General features: G+C 38.7%; 1 protein-coding gene across 7 annotated transcripts in view; it reads left to right on the top strand.

Moving 5' to 3' along the window:
* LOC135085677 (fatty acyl-CoA reductase wat-like) overlaps positions 1-15297 on the top strand; it is a 28371-nt gene that overhangs the window by 1824 nt on the left and 11250 nt on the right. For 6 of the 7 annotated variants that reach the window (XM_063980475.1, XM_063980476.1, XM_063980478.1 and 3 more), the window contains exons 3-4: positions 9360-9588; positions 10378-10508. In XM_063980475.1, coding sequence (XP_063836545.1) covers positions 9390-9588; positions 10378-10508 — 330 coding nt within the window. In that variant the 5' untranslated portion in view covers positions 9360-9389. Of the gene's footprint in view, positions 1-8480; positions 8678-9359; positions 9589-10377; positions 10509-15297 lie in introns of those variants that run through there. The other variant, XM_063980481.1, reaches the window with a different exon arrangement.

The following is a 15297-nucleotide window of genomic DNA, read 5'->3' as shown; positions in this document are numbered from 1 at the left end:
CATCCTTATTTATACGTTCCACTTTTTAATGTTTACATTCATATAATATGCTATCGTATGTTTGGTTTATTTGATTATAAGTCGTACTACATTGAGATAAGGATATTTTTAGTTTAAATCAAATCAAATCAAATCATAATTATATTTTGCGAAAATGGGTTTACATCAGTAGGTGTTACAATTTTTCAAGTATGTAGGTATCTCCAATATGTATTAATAAGGAAAATAGATTGTAAAAAGTGATGCGTTGATGTCTTTTGTATGGACGACTAGCTTTTGCCCGTGGCTTCACCCGCGTGAAATTTAGTTCTACAGATTCGCATAAATTATAGCCTATATGTTAATCTGGGTTATATACAATAATACTGTAAAGTTTCATAAAAATCCGTTCAGTAGATTTTGCGTGAAAGAGTAACAAACATCCAGACATCCAGACATCCAAACTTTCGCATTTATAATATTAAGTAAAAGTAGTAGGAAGTAAATCGAGCTAACTGTGGTACAGTCAGCGTCAAATAGTTCGTGACACCCAAAGTAGCCAAAAAGTTCGAACACGTCTTTGTTACAATGAGGGCTATCGTTTTAGCACTCACCAGTTAGCGCCACTGTAGAGTAAGGTCCTGTCACTTGCTAGTAGCGAAGACAGTGGCGCCAGCTGGTGAGCGCGAAAGTGGTAGGAGGACTATCGCATTTGCACTCATCAAGATGGCGCCACTGTAGAGTAAGGTCCTGTCAATCGCCAGGGGTGCCAACTGTTAGGTAAAAAAACGATAGCCCTCATTGGAATAAGGTTGTGTTGTCAACTTTTTGGCCACTTTGGGTGTCACGAACTGTTTGACTATGACTGTATTATAATTGTAATTTGCTACATAAATGTAACGGGACTATTTCCACCTCTCGTTCCCACCGCTGCGACTCCTGTGTAGCCAGGATCTACAGCTTGACCGCCAATAACACAACCAGTGAAGGTCAAGTTTGTCCCGGGGGAAAGTTAAACTGTCATTGGACCCGCAACGAAATTAATCAGAAGAACATAGGAGTTCGAAATTAAGATTCGACTTCCCTCCATTGCAAAGCGGATGACAGGTGACAAACAAAGGTTTAAAACCTTTAAGAACATAAATGTAAGTCTCATTTGCTGTTGGACTGTACTATGGTTATCAACGAACAAACACATGTCATAACTAATTTTTAACTGACTTTCAAAAAAGGAGGAAGTTCCATGTCGACCAGCGACTTTTTTCTCAGTATTTTAGTATTAAAACTTTAACAAAATATTCTTATACTAGCTGACCCAGCGAACTTTGTACCGCATCAGAAATAATGTAAGACTAATGGTGAAATATTTTTTCAAATCGGACCAGTAGTTTCAGAACCTTTTAAATATAAACAAACAAATATAAGTTCACTTAGCAATTTGTAATTTTAGGAAATTGTAATTTATTTAGGTATAAATTAATATTTATTTACTTATGTATATCTTGGCTATGGCAGAATAACAGGGTTTGTGGGTCTCCTGCAATCACTGAGTCATAGACCTTTTTGTCTCTTATGATTTTTTGTATCTCTGTGAAAAACTGTAAATGTAACCTGTTTTGAGACAAATAAATACTTTCTATTCTATTCTATTCTAAATAAACAACCAAATCGTACTTTTCCTCGCAAATTTTTCTACATATTTATTTTAAGAACCTCATGGTTATGCATGTGGGAATATTCTAACCATTATTTAAACATAACATAGTTTTACATTTATTATAATGTCATTAACATTAACTTATAGCAAAGTATGTACTTGAACCCTACCTTAATACTTATTAAAGTTTATGATCATTACATAATTTAATGTAACATTGAAACAATTAAAATAATAGGTATGTTAATATAATTATGACAAGAATGTTTTATAACCATAAAAATTGGTCTAATTGATCCCAGACGTTAGCCCCAAGTGAGGTCTTTTTTCAAGTCATATTTATGGTAAGTACTTACCTATATTACGAAATTAAATGTATTTTTCTTTAAGGATATTTATTGGGCTTTCAAATAACACCAATATTGTTGGGGCACTATGATTGTGTCAGAAGAAAATCTTTAAAGTTCGCGTCGCGGAAGGTGCGATTTATTTGATGTTGAGTGTTTGTGCCCTGCCCATTGCCACTTCAGCTTGCTAATCAGTCGGGCTATGTCAGCGACTTTAGTTTACGGATCTCCTCATAACTAAATACCCCTAGTAAAGTTCATTAACAAACCAATTAGCAATTCATCATACTGGATGCAATGGTTGTTACCGGAAAATATTCACGCTTGAATTATTATTACGTAGAAACCAACAGCGTGGAACGGAAAACGCGGTACAGTTATAAAATGACTTGGTCAAGTGCAAAGACTTCATGTACAGTCAGCCTCAAATAGTTCGAGACACCCGAAGTGGCCAGAAAGTTGACAATACGACCTATTTCAATATAACAAAGACGTGTGCGAACTTTTTGGCTACTTTGGGTGCCAGGAACTATTTGAACTATATACATTTGACGCTGATACAGATGGTACCTCAAAGTAATTCTTATGTAACTTCTTATATGTAAGAACGGGACTATTCCCACCTCTCGTTCCCACCGCTGCAACTCCTGTGTAGCCAGGATCTACAGCTTGACCGCCATAAACCCAACCAATGAAGGTCAAGTTTGTCCCGGGGGAAAGTTAAACTGTCATTGGACCCGCAACGAAATTAATCAGAAGAACATAAGAGGAGTTCGAAATTAAGATTCGACTTCCCTCCATTGCAAAGCGGATGACAGGTGACAAATAAAGGTTTAAAACCTTTTCGTTCTTATTATGTAGTTGGAATAGGAACTTATTTTGTAACGAAATTGTATGCTTGATGTACCTACTGTCGACTGTACATTGGACTAAGATATTGCTGATAAGTAACAAACTATTCACATAGGTACTTGCAATTGCAGAAGTCCCGGGTTCGATTCCCAGTGGTTGCAGATTTTTCTGTTCAGTTTGGTTGGTGGTAGGGCTGTTCTAAGTCCGCCTGGCTAGCTACCACCATCTTACCTAAGTCTGTCGCCATAACAACAATTTTAACATCATTGTTGTGTTCCGGCAGATAGAGGTAAGATAGCCAGTTCCTCCGTGGTTGAGGATTCTGGGTGAAGCTCGCTTCCACCTTCGGCCTGATAGTCACTTACCATCAGGTGAGATACAGGCCAAGAGCTTCCTCATAGAAGAAAAAAAAATGTACGGAACACTCGATGGGCGAGTTCTATTCTTTCCTTTTGCAGGATTTGAGTATTGTTCTGTAATTTCTTACACCCGTATTCACAAACAATGCTTGCTTAAGTGACGCAGGAAATCGAACGCAAGCGTTGAATAGAGCTCTGTGATTGGTTCATATGTCACCCTATGCGTCCACGCGCACTAGAGCTCATAGTAATGTTTGTGAACGGGCGATAGAGTTTGAAATCCTTTGCACACCTTTTGTGGTAGCTATACCAACTGTACTGCACTAACTGTAACTTTACGTTTCAAAACTGGACTGAATTTCAAATCTGCAGTTTGTATGCAAGCCGCACGCTCTTACACTTTGCGAAATGCTTCAATACCTATTGCTGCACTACTCTGTATTCTTGACCTACGCTACAATTTATTACAATGGCTGTTTTGTTTATAGGAATAAAGATAGCACTTATAAATATTCTAAAGCAATTTAGGCTATTCACGTTTGTTGCTAAATAGATGTTTAATGCAACTATTCAAGGTGCCACGATGTAAACATTGATGTGATAACCTTCCCAGTGACTTACCTATACATCTTTATGGTTAGCGGTTTGGGAGAACGAACATCTTGATCTGGGTTCAGTTCTCAGAGATCACACAAATTGAGTGAGACGGATCTGAGACGTGGTCGCTTACTATGGGCCTCATAAGAAGGCTCAAGGTCACCCAAAGGGCGATGGAGCGTGCTATGCTCGGAGTTTCCCTGCATGATGGAATCAGAAATGAGGAGATCCGTAGGAGAACTAGAGCGACTGACATAGCCCGCAGAATCGCTAAAATCAAGTGGCAGTAGGCAGGGCACATAGCTCGTAGAGCTGACGGCCGCTGGATATTGAGCATGGATAATTATAGAAATCTTAAAGCACCCATTTGTTGTGCCTCCCATTAAGTTACATCACCCGGCGTTCCTTCCTCAGTAGCTATTAGGTTACATAACATAACACACAATGGTTGTGTCTTTGTAGATATAAGAAGCCTTCATACCTGCCTACAGCAATTAGGCATTTGTGTAGGGTAGTGTTAGACACAATATTGAATCGTTTACTTTACATGAAATGTGTCTGCGGGTATTTTTCTCATGACATTAATTTAAATTCATTATAACTAAATAATAAAACCTCATTTTTTAAAAGTCTAGTAAAATTAATAGCTGATCTTCTCTACCCTAAGTTTAAGGACTAAAGATTCGTTCCAACTGTCACACATGTGTGTTTGAAATTCGAATTGCAAATTCGTTCTGTTTTTGCGGGACGTATTCTACTAAGCGGGATTCTGCAAAATATACAGTTTGTTCCTGAATAAAATGAGATGTCTCTGTGGGAACAAGGCCTAAGATTCTGTATGTTTCGACTACTTTGAACCATTGCTCTGACACCATTGCAGGGCTGTGACTGCGGTAACTCAAACTACATATAAGCGGACTAGACAAAGTCAGACAGTCAGTTATAATGACATCAATATTACTGTTATTCTTTCGTCCGGTAATGACATTTATAAATCTCACCAACAAATGGCCTTGTCGCATCGCCCGGTTGGTAGCGACCTGCATCCAGCGCCTTCCTGCTGCCTTTATGAGGTCTTTCCACCTTGTGTGGACGTCCTACGCTGATTTTTAATACGTGGCCTCCACTCCAGAACCTTGCTGCCCCATCGGCCGTCAGTTCTCTTTTATTTTACTGTTTTATTTTTTTTACTATTGACGTTCATAAGTGCCACCAGTGGTCAAAATTGAATAAAACTTTTTTGATTTGATTTGATTATTCTGCGTACCAAATACCTGCAACTGGGTCGGTGGTCCCATTCGTCAGGCGATCATGAACGAGCTTCAAGGCCACAAAAGAAAGTGCTAGTTACGTCAGCTTTATCGCGTACGCATGCGCGATGAGCTATACAGGTTGTCTCAAAATTAGCACGTCACACTGACACTGGAGGTAGCTGTCTAAGACTAGGCGCAGACCACCGATTTTTAGTTGGCCAATAGTTGTGCCCCATTTTAAATTGTATGAAGAATCGGCCAAATCGAATCGGCTTAATGTGCGCACTTTCATACATGCCCATACTAATCAACTGCCCGACTAAACTATCGGCCGACGAAAAATCAACGTTCTGCGCCAAGGCTAAGACGCATCGAACAAGCTTAATATGTCCATAGAAAAGTTTCATAATGACCAGTTTTATTTTTTCATTTCCATAGAAAAGTTTGATGAGTTTTGAAACATTCACATTAGTTATTTTTAAAAATGGACTTAAGAGCGTTTACGCGTAGCGCGGCGTTTCAAGGGGCATCATTGGAAATGCTTCGCGCGCGACGTTTTTTAATAGTTTTCAAATGTTTATAGAAAAACAATAACAACGAATCATATATCGTTTCAAAGTAAATATTTTAAAGAAGATGTTATTTTATTATATTAAGCTATTTTTATGTTGAATTAAATAAGAATAATGGTGTAAAAATCACTTTGATTTTTGGGTATTTCGCGTTCTTTGAATTTGTGATTTCTTATTGTAAAATGCTTAAATCTAAAAAAATTCTCAACTAACTATTTGCCTAAGGACCTATGCTATAGGATATAAATGTTTGTTATATCGTTTTCACATAATTTTTATAAAAATTTCAGCTTGTAAACTGACGTTAAAGTGAAATTTAGAAAACCTGTGTGGACTTATGTTGATAGAAATCTTAAATACTATAATAACAGAAATATTTTCTCAACTAACTATTTAGACGACGAAATTACCTAATTATTATTTATGCCTATAACATATTTGTAATATAACTGGTTAATGATTGTATCGAGTTGAAAAAGTACTGTTTTTGCGCCAAACGGCGTAAACGTTCTTAATATACTTTTTAGATGCGTCTTAAGCTCATTTACCTCTGGTGTCAGTGTGACGCGCAAATTTTGGGACACCCTGTATTCGACAGTATCACAGTGTCTCACAGTGCGCGTGGACGCACAGGGTGACACACGAAGCAATCACAGAGCTCTATTCAACGCTGTGCGTTCGATGTGCTGCGCCACTTAGGCAAGCATCGTTTGTGAATACGGGCGTTAGAGTGAGATGCACCAACTAACTTTAACCGTAACTATAACAAGAACCGGTGTTTTTGAATGGAATTTGAAGATTCTTGACGTTTGTGAAAGTTAAAGTAAGATGGTGCAACCCAGCCTAAGAGTCGCCGCACACTACAGACTTTTTGTAAACCACTGAACCGATCTTGATGAAATATGTTTAGAGATTTGATATCCATGAGAAATATTACACAGTTTTTGTTCCGTTTTTTAAAGGAAAACTTTTCTTTCAAATTATTCCTTACGCTCTATATTTTAATAAAAATAAACATAAACACATAATTGAATAATTTTATTATTATTTATTTTACTTTTTTTCATAAACTTAAATACATAAATATTATGTATCATAATGAGGAATGATTTTATTGTTTGTTTTTTGCCATTCGCTTTGCACTGGAGGGAAGTCGAATCTTAACTTCGAAATCCTCCTATGCTCTTCTGATTAATTTCGTTGCGGGTCCAATGACAGTTTAACTTTCCCCCGGGACAAACTTGACCTTCACTGGTTGGGTTTTTATTGGCGGTCAAGCTGTAGATCCTGGCTACACAGGAGTTGCAGCGGTGGGAACGTGAGTAGTCTCGAAATCATATTTAGTATTTAGCTTAGTACGGGTTAAATGATATAATAATAATATTATTTTGCATTAAACTTCTTTGAAGTTTACAATACATTCATCACTTAACACTTTAACCACTGCAAACACTTACTAATTCAAACAAATCTTTCCCAGTATTTAAACCATTGAAGGTAGAGCTATTTCTTAGAAAATTAACCTAATGAATGACGTATTCTTCTTCTTTCAATAAATATAATACAATCTATAATTTTTCCTCATCAGTTTCCACTGCAGGAGCACGACCCTCTAATTGACCAGAGGCAAATGGAGGATTTGTCCTACACTCCCCACGCTGGCCAGACGGGTTGGGGAGGCCTGATGTTCGCATTATTTGTCCCTTAGTCGCCTTTACGACATCCACGGTAAGAGTGGGAGTGGTTCTACTCTACTCTGCCATAATGGATGATCGTGGAGTTTTCACACTCTGTAATGTTTTATTATCATCATCATCATTTCAGCCATAGGACGTCGTCCACTGCTGAACATTGGCCTCCCCCAATGATTACCACAATGGCCGGTTAGTGGCGGCCTGCATCCAGCGCCTCCCTGCTACCTTCATGAGGTCGTCGGTCCACCTTGTGGGTGGGCGTTCTACGATGCGTTTTCCGGTACGCGTCCTCCACTCCAGAACCTTGCTGCCCCATCGGCCGTCAATTCTGCGTACTATAGTGCCCTGCCCATGTTTTATATTAAGTTTTAATTTTAAGAGGCGCTGGATGCAGGCCGCTACCAACCGGGTGATGTGGAAATCATTGGGTGAGGCCTACTTTCAGCAGTGGACGTCTGCAACTGAAATGATGGTGATAATGAAATTAGGCCGAAGTACATTGTATGCACTGGGGGAAATACTCGTAGTTAATGTGTACATGCGTCATGCTTAAATATTATAATCCTATTCGTAAACCTGTCGTATTTTTATTTTAGTACAGATGTCATAGACGTTCGTTCGTTCGTTCGTTTCAGCCAAATGACGTCCACTGCTGGACAAAGGCCTCCTCCAAGGTTTTCCACAATGCACGGTCCTGCGCTGCCCGCATCCAGGCTCTTCCCGCGACCTTTACGAGATCGTCGGTCCACCTATGATGTCATAGACGATTTTGTTGAAAAATCGCTCGTATTAGAAAGGCATAGATGCCACAATATCTAGGTGTCTGTTCATAAAACAAATTGTACTTCAAGCAAATAATAAATAACCTTTATTTATATTAAACTAGCTTTCCGCCCGCGGCTTCGCCCGCGTGGTATTTTGTCTGTCACAGAAAAACGTTATTGCACGCGTCCCTGTTTCAAAAACCGGGATAAAAACTATCCTATGTCCTTTCCCGGGATTCAAGCTTTCTCTATGCCTCATCAAAATCGGTTCTGTGGTTTAGCATTCTTAAAGCATTAACCTTGAGCATCGTTTATAAATACGGGTCTCAAATCCTATGTCCAAACAATGCGTGTGGAGCTTATATTTAGCGTTTAAAACCGCAAGACCTCAGTTGGATCTAAATTTTTAACTGATCGACAACTATAGACAACTAATCGATCAAGCCTGGACTATTAACTGTTAAATAAATAGATAAATAGACAGCAAATCTATTAAGAGTTATAAAAATTTGTAAGCTTTTAATAAAAAAACAATTTTTAGTTAACTTTGACTCAAAAAAAAATGGATTTCATCGTGTTCTAAGCTCTATTGTTTTTACTAAGGTGAGTAGTTTCGCAGGAACCGTTTTTTGCAGGATCCTTTTTACTGCATATCTGAATTGTACAATTGTTTGTTATCCTAGATAAAATAAAATACTTAGTACTTAGTTATTAACAAACATCTCGTTTGAAGTGTTCTGCAAAAAACCGAGTGTGTAGTTTTTTATTTTGTAGCTGAAATAATGAAATCTAGATATTTTTAGAGAGTTTTAATAGTTAATTTTCAGGATGATCATTAGAAGATATGCAAACAATTGTGTGCGTGTGTGTTTAAATTGAAAGATGATGTGAAGTGACTTTTTCTTTGTTAGAGATTCCAATTAGGAATACTTCAAGCTAATCACCATCATCATCATCATTTCAGCTATAGGACGTCCACTGCTGAACATAGGCCTTCCCCAATGATTTCCATAGTGACCGGTTGGTAGCGGCCTGCATCCAGCGCCTTCACGCTACCTTTATTAGGTCATCATCCACCTTGTGGGTGGACGTTGCAGGTCCAATGACAGTTTACTTTCCCCTGGGACAAACTTGACCTTCAATAGTTGGGTTGTTATTGGCGGTCAAGCTGTAGTTCCTGGCTACACAGGAGTTGCAGCGGTGGGAACCATCAGCCATCAGTTCTGCGTACTATGTGCCCTTAATCAAATTAACATTAATTTTAACTACTCAATTTTGTTCACAGAAAATGTCTACAAAGCAGTAACCAACAAAAATGGCTCCTCTCCTCGATTCAACACCTGGGGACGACGCGGCCTTCAAAATACCAGCCATGGCGTACAGCAACGATAACGATAACGACGCATCGTTAAAAACAGCCAATAATAACGATATTGACACGAGAAATAACGTAGAGTTGACGCAGATTCAGAAGTTTTATAACGGAAAGAATATTTTGATCACTGGTGCTACGGGTAAGCTACATTTTTTAAGAATATTAACTTTTTCTGACTATTCCCACCTCTCGTTCCCACCGCTGCAACTCCTGTGTAGCCAGGATCTACAGCTTGACCGCCAATAACACAACCAGTGAAGGTCAAGTTCGTCCCGGGGGAAAGTTAAACTGTCATTGGACCAGCAACGAAATTAATCAGAAGAACATAGGAGGAGTTCGAAGTTAAGGTTCACAGGAGTTGCAGCGGTGGGAACGAGAGGTGGGAATAGTCCCGTTACTGACAGAGTGGTGGTTGAAATGAAGGTTATGTGGGGAGATTTGGAATTATTTGATTTATCGAAAGAAGAATGATAGTAAATATTGATGCCATTTTAACAGATAGTTCCTATCTTTATCAGATAGTTTAGCTTAGCCATAGATATATAGTTAAGTCATTTTATCAGTGTGCTTACCATGAGTTTACGTTAGGTGTGCTCGCTAGCGACGGCGTAAAAAAATGACATTTAATTGTATGACATATTGTGCAGCGCCCCTAGCGGCTACTTTCAAGAAACAAAATCTTCATAGAGATTTTTGACTTACTCGCTAGCGAGCACACCTAACGTAAACTCATGGTAGTAGGTCAGATCAGATCAGTGACTGTCTGACTGACTGATTGACTGACATAGTGATCTATCAACGCACAGCCCAAACCACTGGACGGATCGGGCTGAAATTTTACGAAACTAAGGGGGTAAAACGGTATCCACGCGTACGAAGTCGCAGACGGCCACTAGTCAACACGATACTTATTTGTTTATTGTTTTAGGGTTCCTCGGGAAGATTCTAGTACAGAAGCTCCTACGATGCTGCCCTGGGGTTGAAAACTTATACCTGTTGGTCAGACAGAAACGCGGGAAGGACATCTACACCAGGATAGAAGAAATATTCGACGACCCTGTAAGTAAAGTATATTAATTCTTCTTGGCTTTGCTGTCTTAAGGTCATAGCACACTTATCAACCCGGAAAGGGATCAACATCGTATCGCCTTTCGCGCGCTGTCAATCCCGTGGCGAGGCGTTTACTTTACGGTGCGGATAAGTGTGCGTTGCAGTACGGAGTTTCATGCAAAGAATACTGACCGCCTCGAGTTGATACGGTTACGATCCGTTTTCGGGTTGATAAGTGTGCTTCGTCCTTAAGAGCCACAGCAAAAATGTTACTTTTAGCATCGGCATTTAGCCGCTTTTATGAAGCTCAAAAACGCCAAACGCATCGATAGAGTCGCTAAAACGCGCGATTTCGATACCACTTCCGAACGTAAGGCAGGGTACTCACCTGCCATGTAGCACGTAACGTTGGCATGTAACGTAACCAACCTTCAAGTGAGTACGGCTCGTCCACGGTCATCGCGTATCTGGCTGCGAGCTCCTGAATCCTACTGTGATCCTACTGTGAGCCTCCTTTGTACTCGCAGTGATACCGACAGTCGGCGGGTCGCTGCGATCTCCCTGCTAACCATGCGCGAGCAGCTCGCAGCGGGCTCGTGCCTATGTACAGTCACGGAATGAAAAGGTTCGTCAGTTTTCAAATTGATTCCTTCAACGAATCGCGAGCACATATTACCTTTTGAAACTATGTTACAGAATAATCTCGAGTTAGAGAAAATAATCTTTAACTGTTCGTCAGTAAAGTTCAAAATTATTCAGATCAAAGTTGTTTGACGATTTATCTTGTCAAGAAGATTATTATGATTGATAAACTAAAACCTTCTTGTTGGTTCAACCTGCTATTATTATTTCTATTAAATAAAAAAAACTATTGTCAATTGGTCAATGTCATCATTGCATTGCACTGATGGGATAGAAAAATAAACAAGCAAAACCTTATTCGTTAGCAAACGTCATGAATATTTATTTAAATGTTAGCAGCACTGTTTCTTGCACTGTTATGTTGGCAGGATTGACTCTTACAGTACCTACCTAGTGCAAGCGAAAACCGACACTAAGGTGACGAACCTTTTCATTCCGCGACTGTACTCACTTGTTACAGTATCTGATAAGTACATTACATGCTACACGGCTAGATGAGTACCCTGCTTAAGTTGCGAAATCGCGATTCTGCATCGTTACACCAGTGCCGTAACTAGGGCGGTGCCAGCGGTGCCCAGGCACAGGGCGCAGACCCTGCAGGGGCGCAGAAATGACCCGACCAGTATCTAGTTTTGTTTCATGCATGGTAGTTAGTAGGTACATTTTGTTTTATTGCGAATATGGTGTAGACGCGCCCTCTGTACTATCTATATCTATATGGCATTTTTCAAGCGATCTTGAAACAACAACACTTGTAAAGGTGGTTTTATATTTGTTTGATGTGTCGTGACGTGACGACGCGTCAGAACGGTATCGGTTTCATACATTTAGTACTAGCTGGTGCCCGCGACTTCGTCTGCGCAGGATTAGTATTTCGAACAATATGTTTATAAATTGTAGCCTATGTGTTATTCTGGTGTATAAGCTATATTATTGTAAAGTTTCATTAAAATCCATTCAGTAATTTTTGCGTGAAAGAGTAACAAACATCCATCTATCATCTATACAAACTTTCGCGTTTATAATATTAGTAGGATGGTAACGTTCACACTAGTGCGTAACGTGTTGTGTTGTGATGGCTTATGTATGGAACCGATACAGTTCTGACGCGTCACGTCACGACACATCAGATAAATATAAATCCACATTGTCTTGCTCGCAATATTACATACACAAACTAAAGTACCTATACCGTAACTATGAGACAATTTCTGTCTATATTCATTTGGAGGGCGCCACTTCTAACTTAGAAGTTCTAAGCAAATCTGTCAATCTAGCTGAGGAGATGTACATAATATAGTTCACGTTACGCTGTCATTGCTGTCAGCCACATTCATTGGTCCTCCCTTTATCTTTGATTTTATTCATTAACTACGTGCGGCGTTACTGACGCACTAGCGTGCGAGAGATAGATAGAAAATTTATCGTTCGACAAGAGTGAAAACGATGACTTACAAAACTAAACGATTCACAAACGTTCCATTCTGCCGCGCCGTCCCACCCAATGCCAATGTTCGGGGATTCCCCGATACATCGAGAATCACGCATTCAGATAGCCGCAGTGTTGCCAGAAGGTTACTTTTGTAACCTTTTAGGTTACTTTTGAACTGCATTGGTTACTTTTAGGTTATTCAGTAAAAAATATTAATAGTGACAATTTAAAAATTATGTCATAAACTGCATTTAAACATGAATTTGATTTATTATTTGTTATAAAAAATGAGTTTTAGCCAATGTTTTTCGATAGTGAAACGCAAATCCATGAAACGTTTTTATACGACCGGTCACTTTTCGGTCTACATGGAATGGTCAAAATTTGGAATTTAGGTAAATGATTGATGATCAATTGTATTCATTTTCCATCCATGAACAACCTTACACAATCGCTCCGCACGCACCCCCCCCCCCCCCCCCCGTAGAAGGTTACTTTTTATTCAAAAAGGTTACATTTTTTTATATTTCTGGTAATTTCTGACAAGAGCATTTTTCAAGGGCGCAGTTTTGAAAGCTCGCACCGGGCGCATAAAAGGCTAGTTACGGCACTGCGTTACAGTTGCGAAATCGCTAATTTCCGATGCTAGGCGTATGAAGTAGATGCTTATGTGTCGTTGAGTGGTAATACATCTAAATCACGTATATTCCAGTAACCTTACTGCAATTTTTAGGGTTCCGTACCTCAAAAGGAAAAAACGGAACCCTTATAGGATCACTTTGTTGTCCGTCCGTCCTTCTGTCAAGACCCTTTATCTCAAGAACGCGTGAACGTATCAAGCTGAAATTCACATGAAATACTCAGGTCTATTGTCCCTTTAAGCTGTGAAAATATCAAACTTCTAAGCCAAGCCAATCAAAAGATACAGCCGATTATGTCGATATTTTCAACAAATTTTCGACACTCGCAAAGGAATCAAAACCTACAGGATACTTCCCGTAAACTCAGAATCTTGAAATTTGGCATAAAGCATTGTCATATAATGCAAATATAGGAAAAATTGCGAAAATTACATTTTTTTAGTTATATAATATAATAAAAATATTTTAATAAAATGAAACTTACTACCTTATTTCTCACGAACGAATAAAGGTATCAAATTGAAATTTATACCAAATACCTAGATCTATTGTCCCTTTAAGAAGTAAAAAAATCAAACTTCTAAGTTAACGCGATCAAAAGATACAGCAGTTTATACCGACACCTTAGACGAATTTCCGTCACACGCTAGGGAATCAAAACCTACAAGGTACTTCCTGTGAACTCAGAATCTTGAAATTCGGCACGAAGCAACGTTATATAGTACAGATAAAGGAAAAATTGCGAAAATGATAAATTTGAAGTTATATAAAATTTAAAATATTATTTTTGCTTACATGACATAAAATATTTTTTTAATAATTATAAACTTACTACCTACCCTTTTTCACATGAACGCGTAGAGATATTAAAGTTGAAATTCATATCAAACACTTCTTAAATCTAATTGCCTCTAAACTGTGAGAAATTCTAAATCAACGCAAAAATTCAAAACGCTGAGGTAGGTACCTACCTATAATGCAAATATAGGAAAAATAAATAAATAAAAAATAATCATACCGCATATTTTTTTTTTTATAAAACTCCGGACTTTGACGTAATTTTGGTTTAAGTGAAATGAATGGTGTCCATTGGCATAGCTACAGGTTTTACCTTAGAATACTTGTTTTATATTTGTAGATAGTTACCCTGCCTAAAAAAAACCCTAGCTACGCCAAAGCTAGCGTTATTTGATAAGGATCAGATATAAACACAAAATAATCTTGCGTGCATACCAATGTTATTTATACCATTTTGCAAGGGGAAAGGGATTTGTGGTTAGCCCTGACTACTTAAGGACAGGAAAAAATCAAATGATACCGCGAGCTAACTACGAACAGCGCCATCTATTGACAACCGTGCGAACTACGTAGTGTCGTTGCTCGGTGATAGGTGTTGCTGATTGCAGCTCATTGTTACAATACTTTTTATTAAAATCGGATTTTATTCCGGAGGTTTTACAATTTCTTACTACTTTCGCAAATCATTACAAATGAAGAAAGGAATTTACGGTGTGGTACCCTCAATGTACAATTAGATTTCGAGCGATACCACTTTTGGGCATTCTCCTTTTAAGTAGTTACTTTCCCCATTGTAATGTTATGAATTTCATTTTGCAATAAAAATACCATAGTTATGACTCGATTGTCGTAATGAACGAACTTTGTAAACCTTGCAGGTTTGTACGGAACCCTCGGTGCGCGAGTCCGACTCGCACTTGGCCGGTTTTTAAATTAAACTAGCGGCCGCCCGCGACTTCGTACGCGTGGATCCCGTTTTACCCCCTTTTCCCGAATTTTCTTTGCTATAAACTCACGGAGCCCGAGACCTTTCCAACGAATGCAAAACCGTGGAAATCGGTTCGTTCAGGGAGGAAAACCCGACTTATTTTTATATAGTAGATAATATTGACAGAGTACTTACAAACTTTTGAATGACCTCATCTCAAAGGAAATGTACTCAGACCACACGATCTTGAGACTTGAGTTAATATTTGATGAATGAAGTGGGGATTTCCTACCGAACTTGTGAACTATAGAGAGTCGAGAGGTGATTTTCTGAAAAAACTTTAGTGCTAAACAATTT

The sequence above is a fragment of the Ostrinia nubilalis genome, chromosome 29 (genome assembly GCF_963855985.1).
Source record: "Ostrinia nubilalis chromosome 29, ilOstNubi1.1, whole genome shotgun sequence".
NCBI classification, from domain to species: Eukaryota; Metazoa; Arthropoda; class Insecta; order Lepidoptera; family Crambidae; genus Ostrinia; species Ostrinia nubilalis.
Note: the sequence above shows the minus strand (reverse complement) of the source record. Positions and strands in the feature narration are given on the sequence as shown.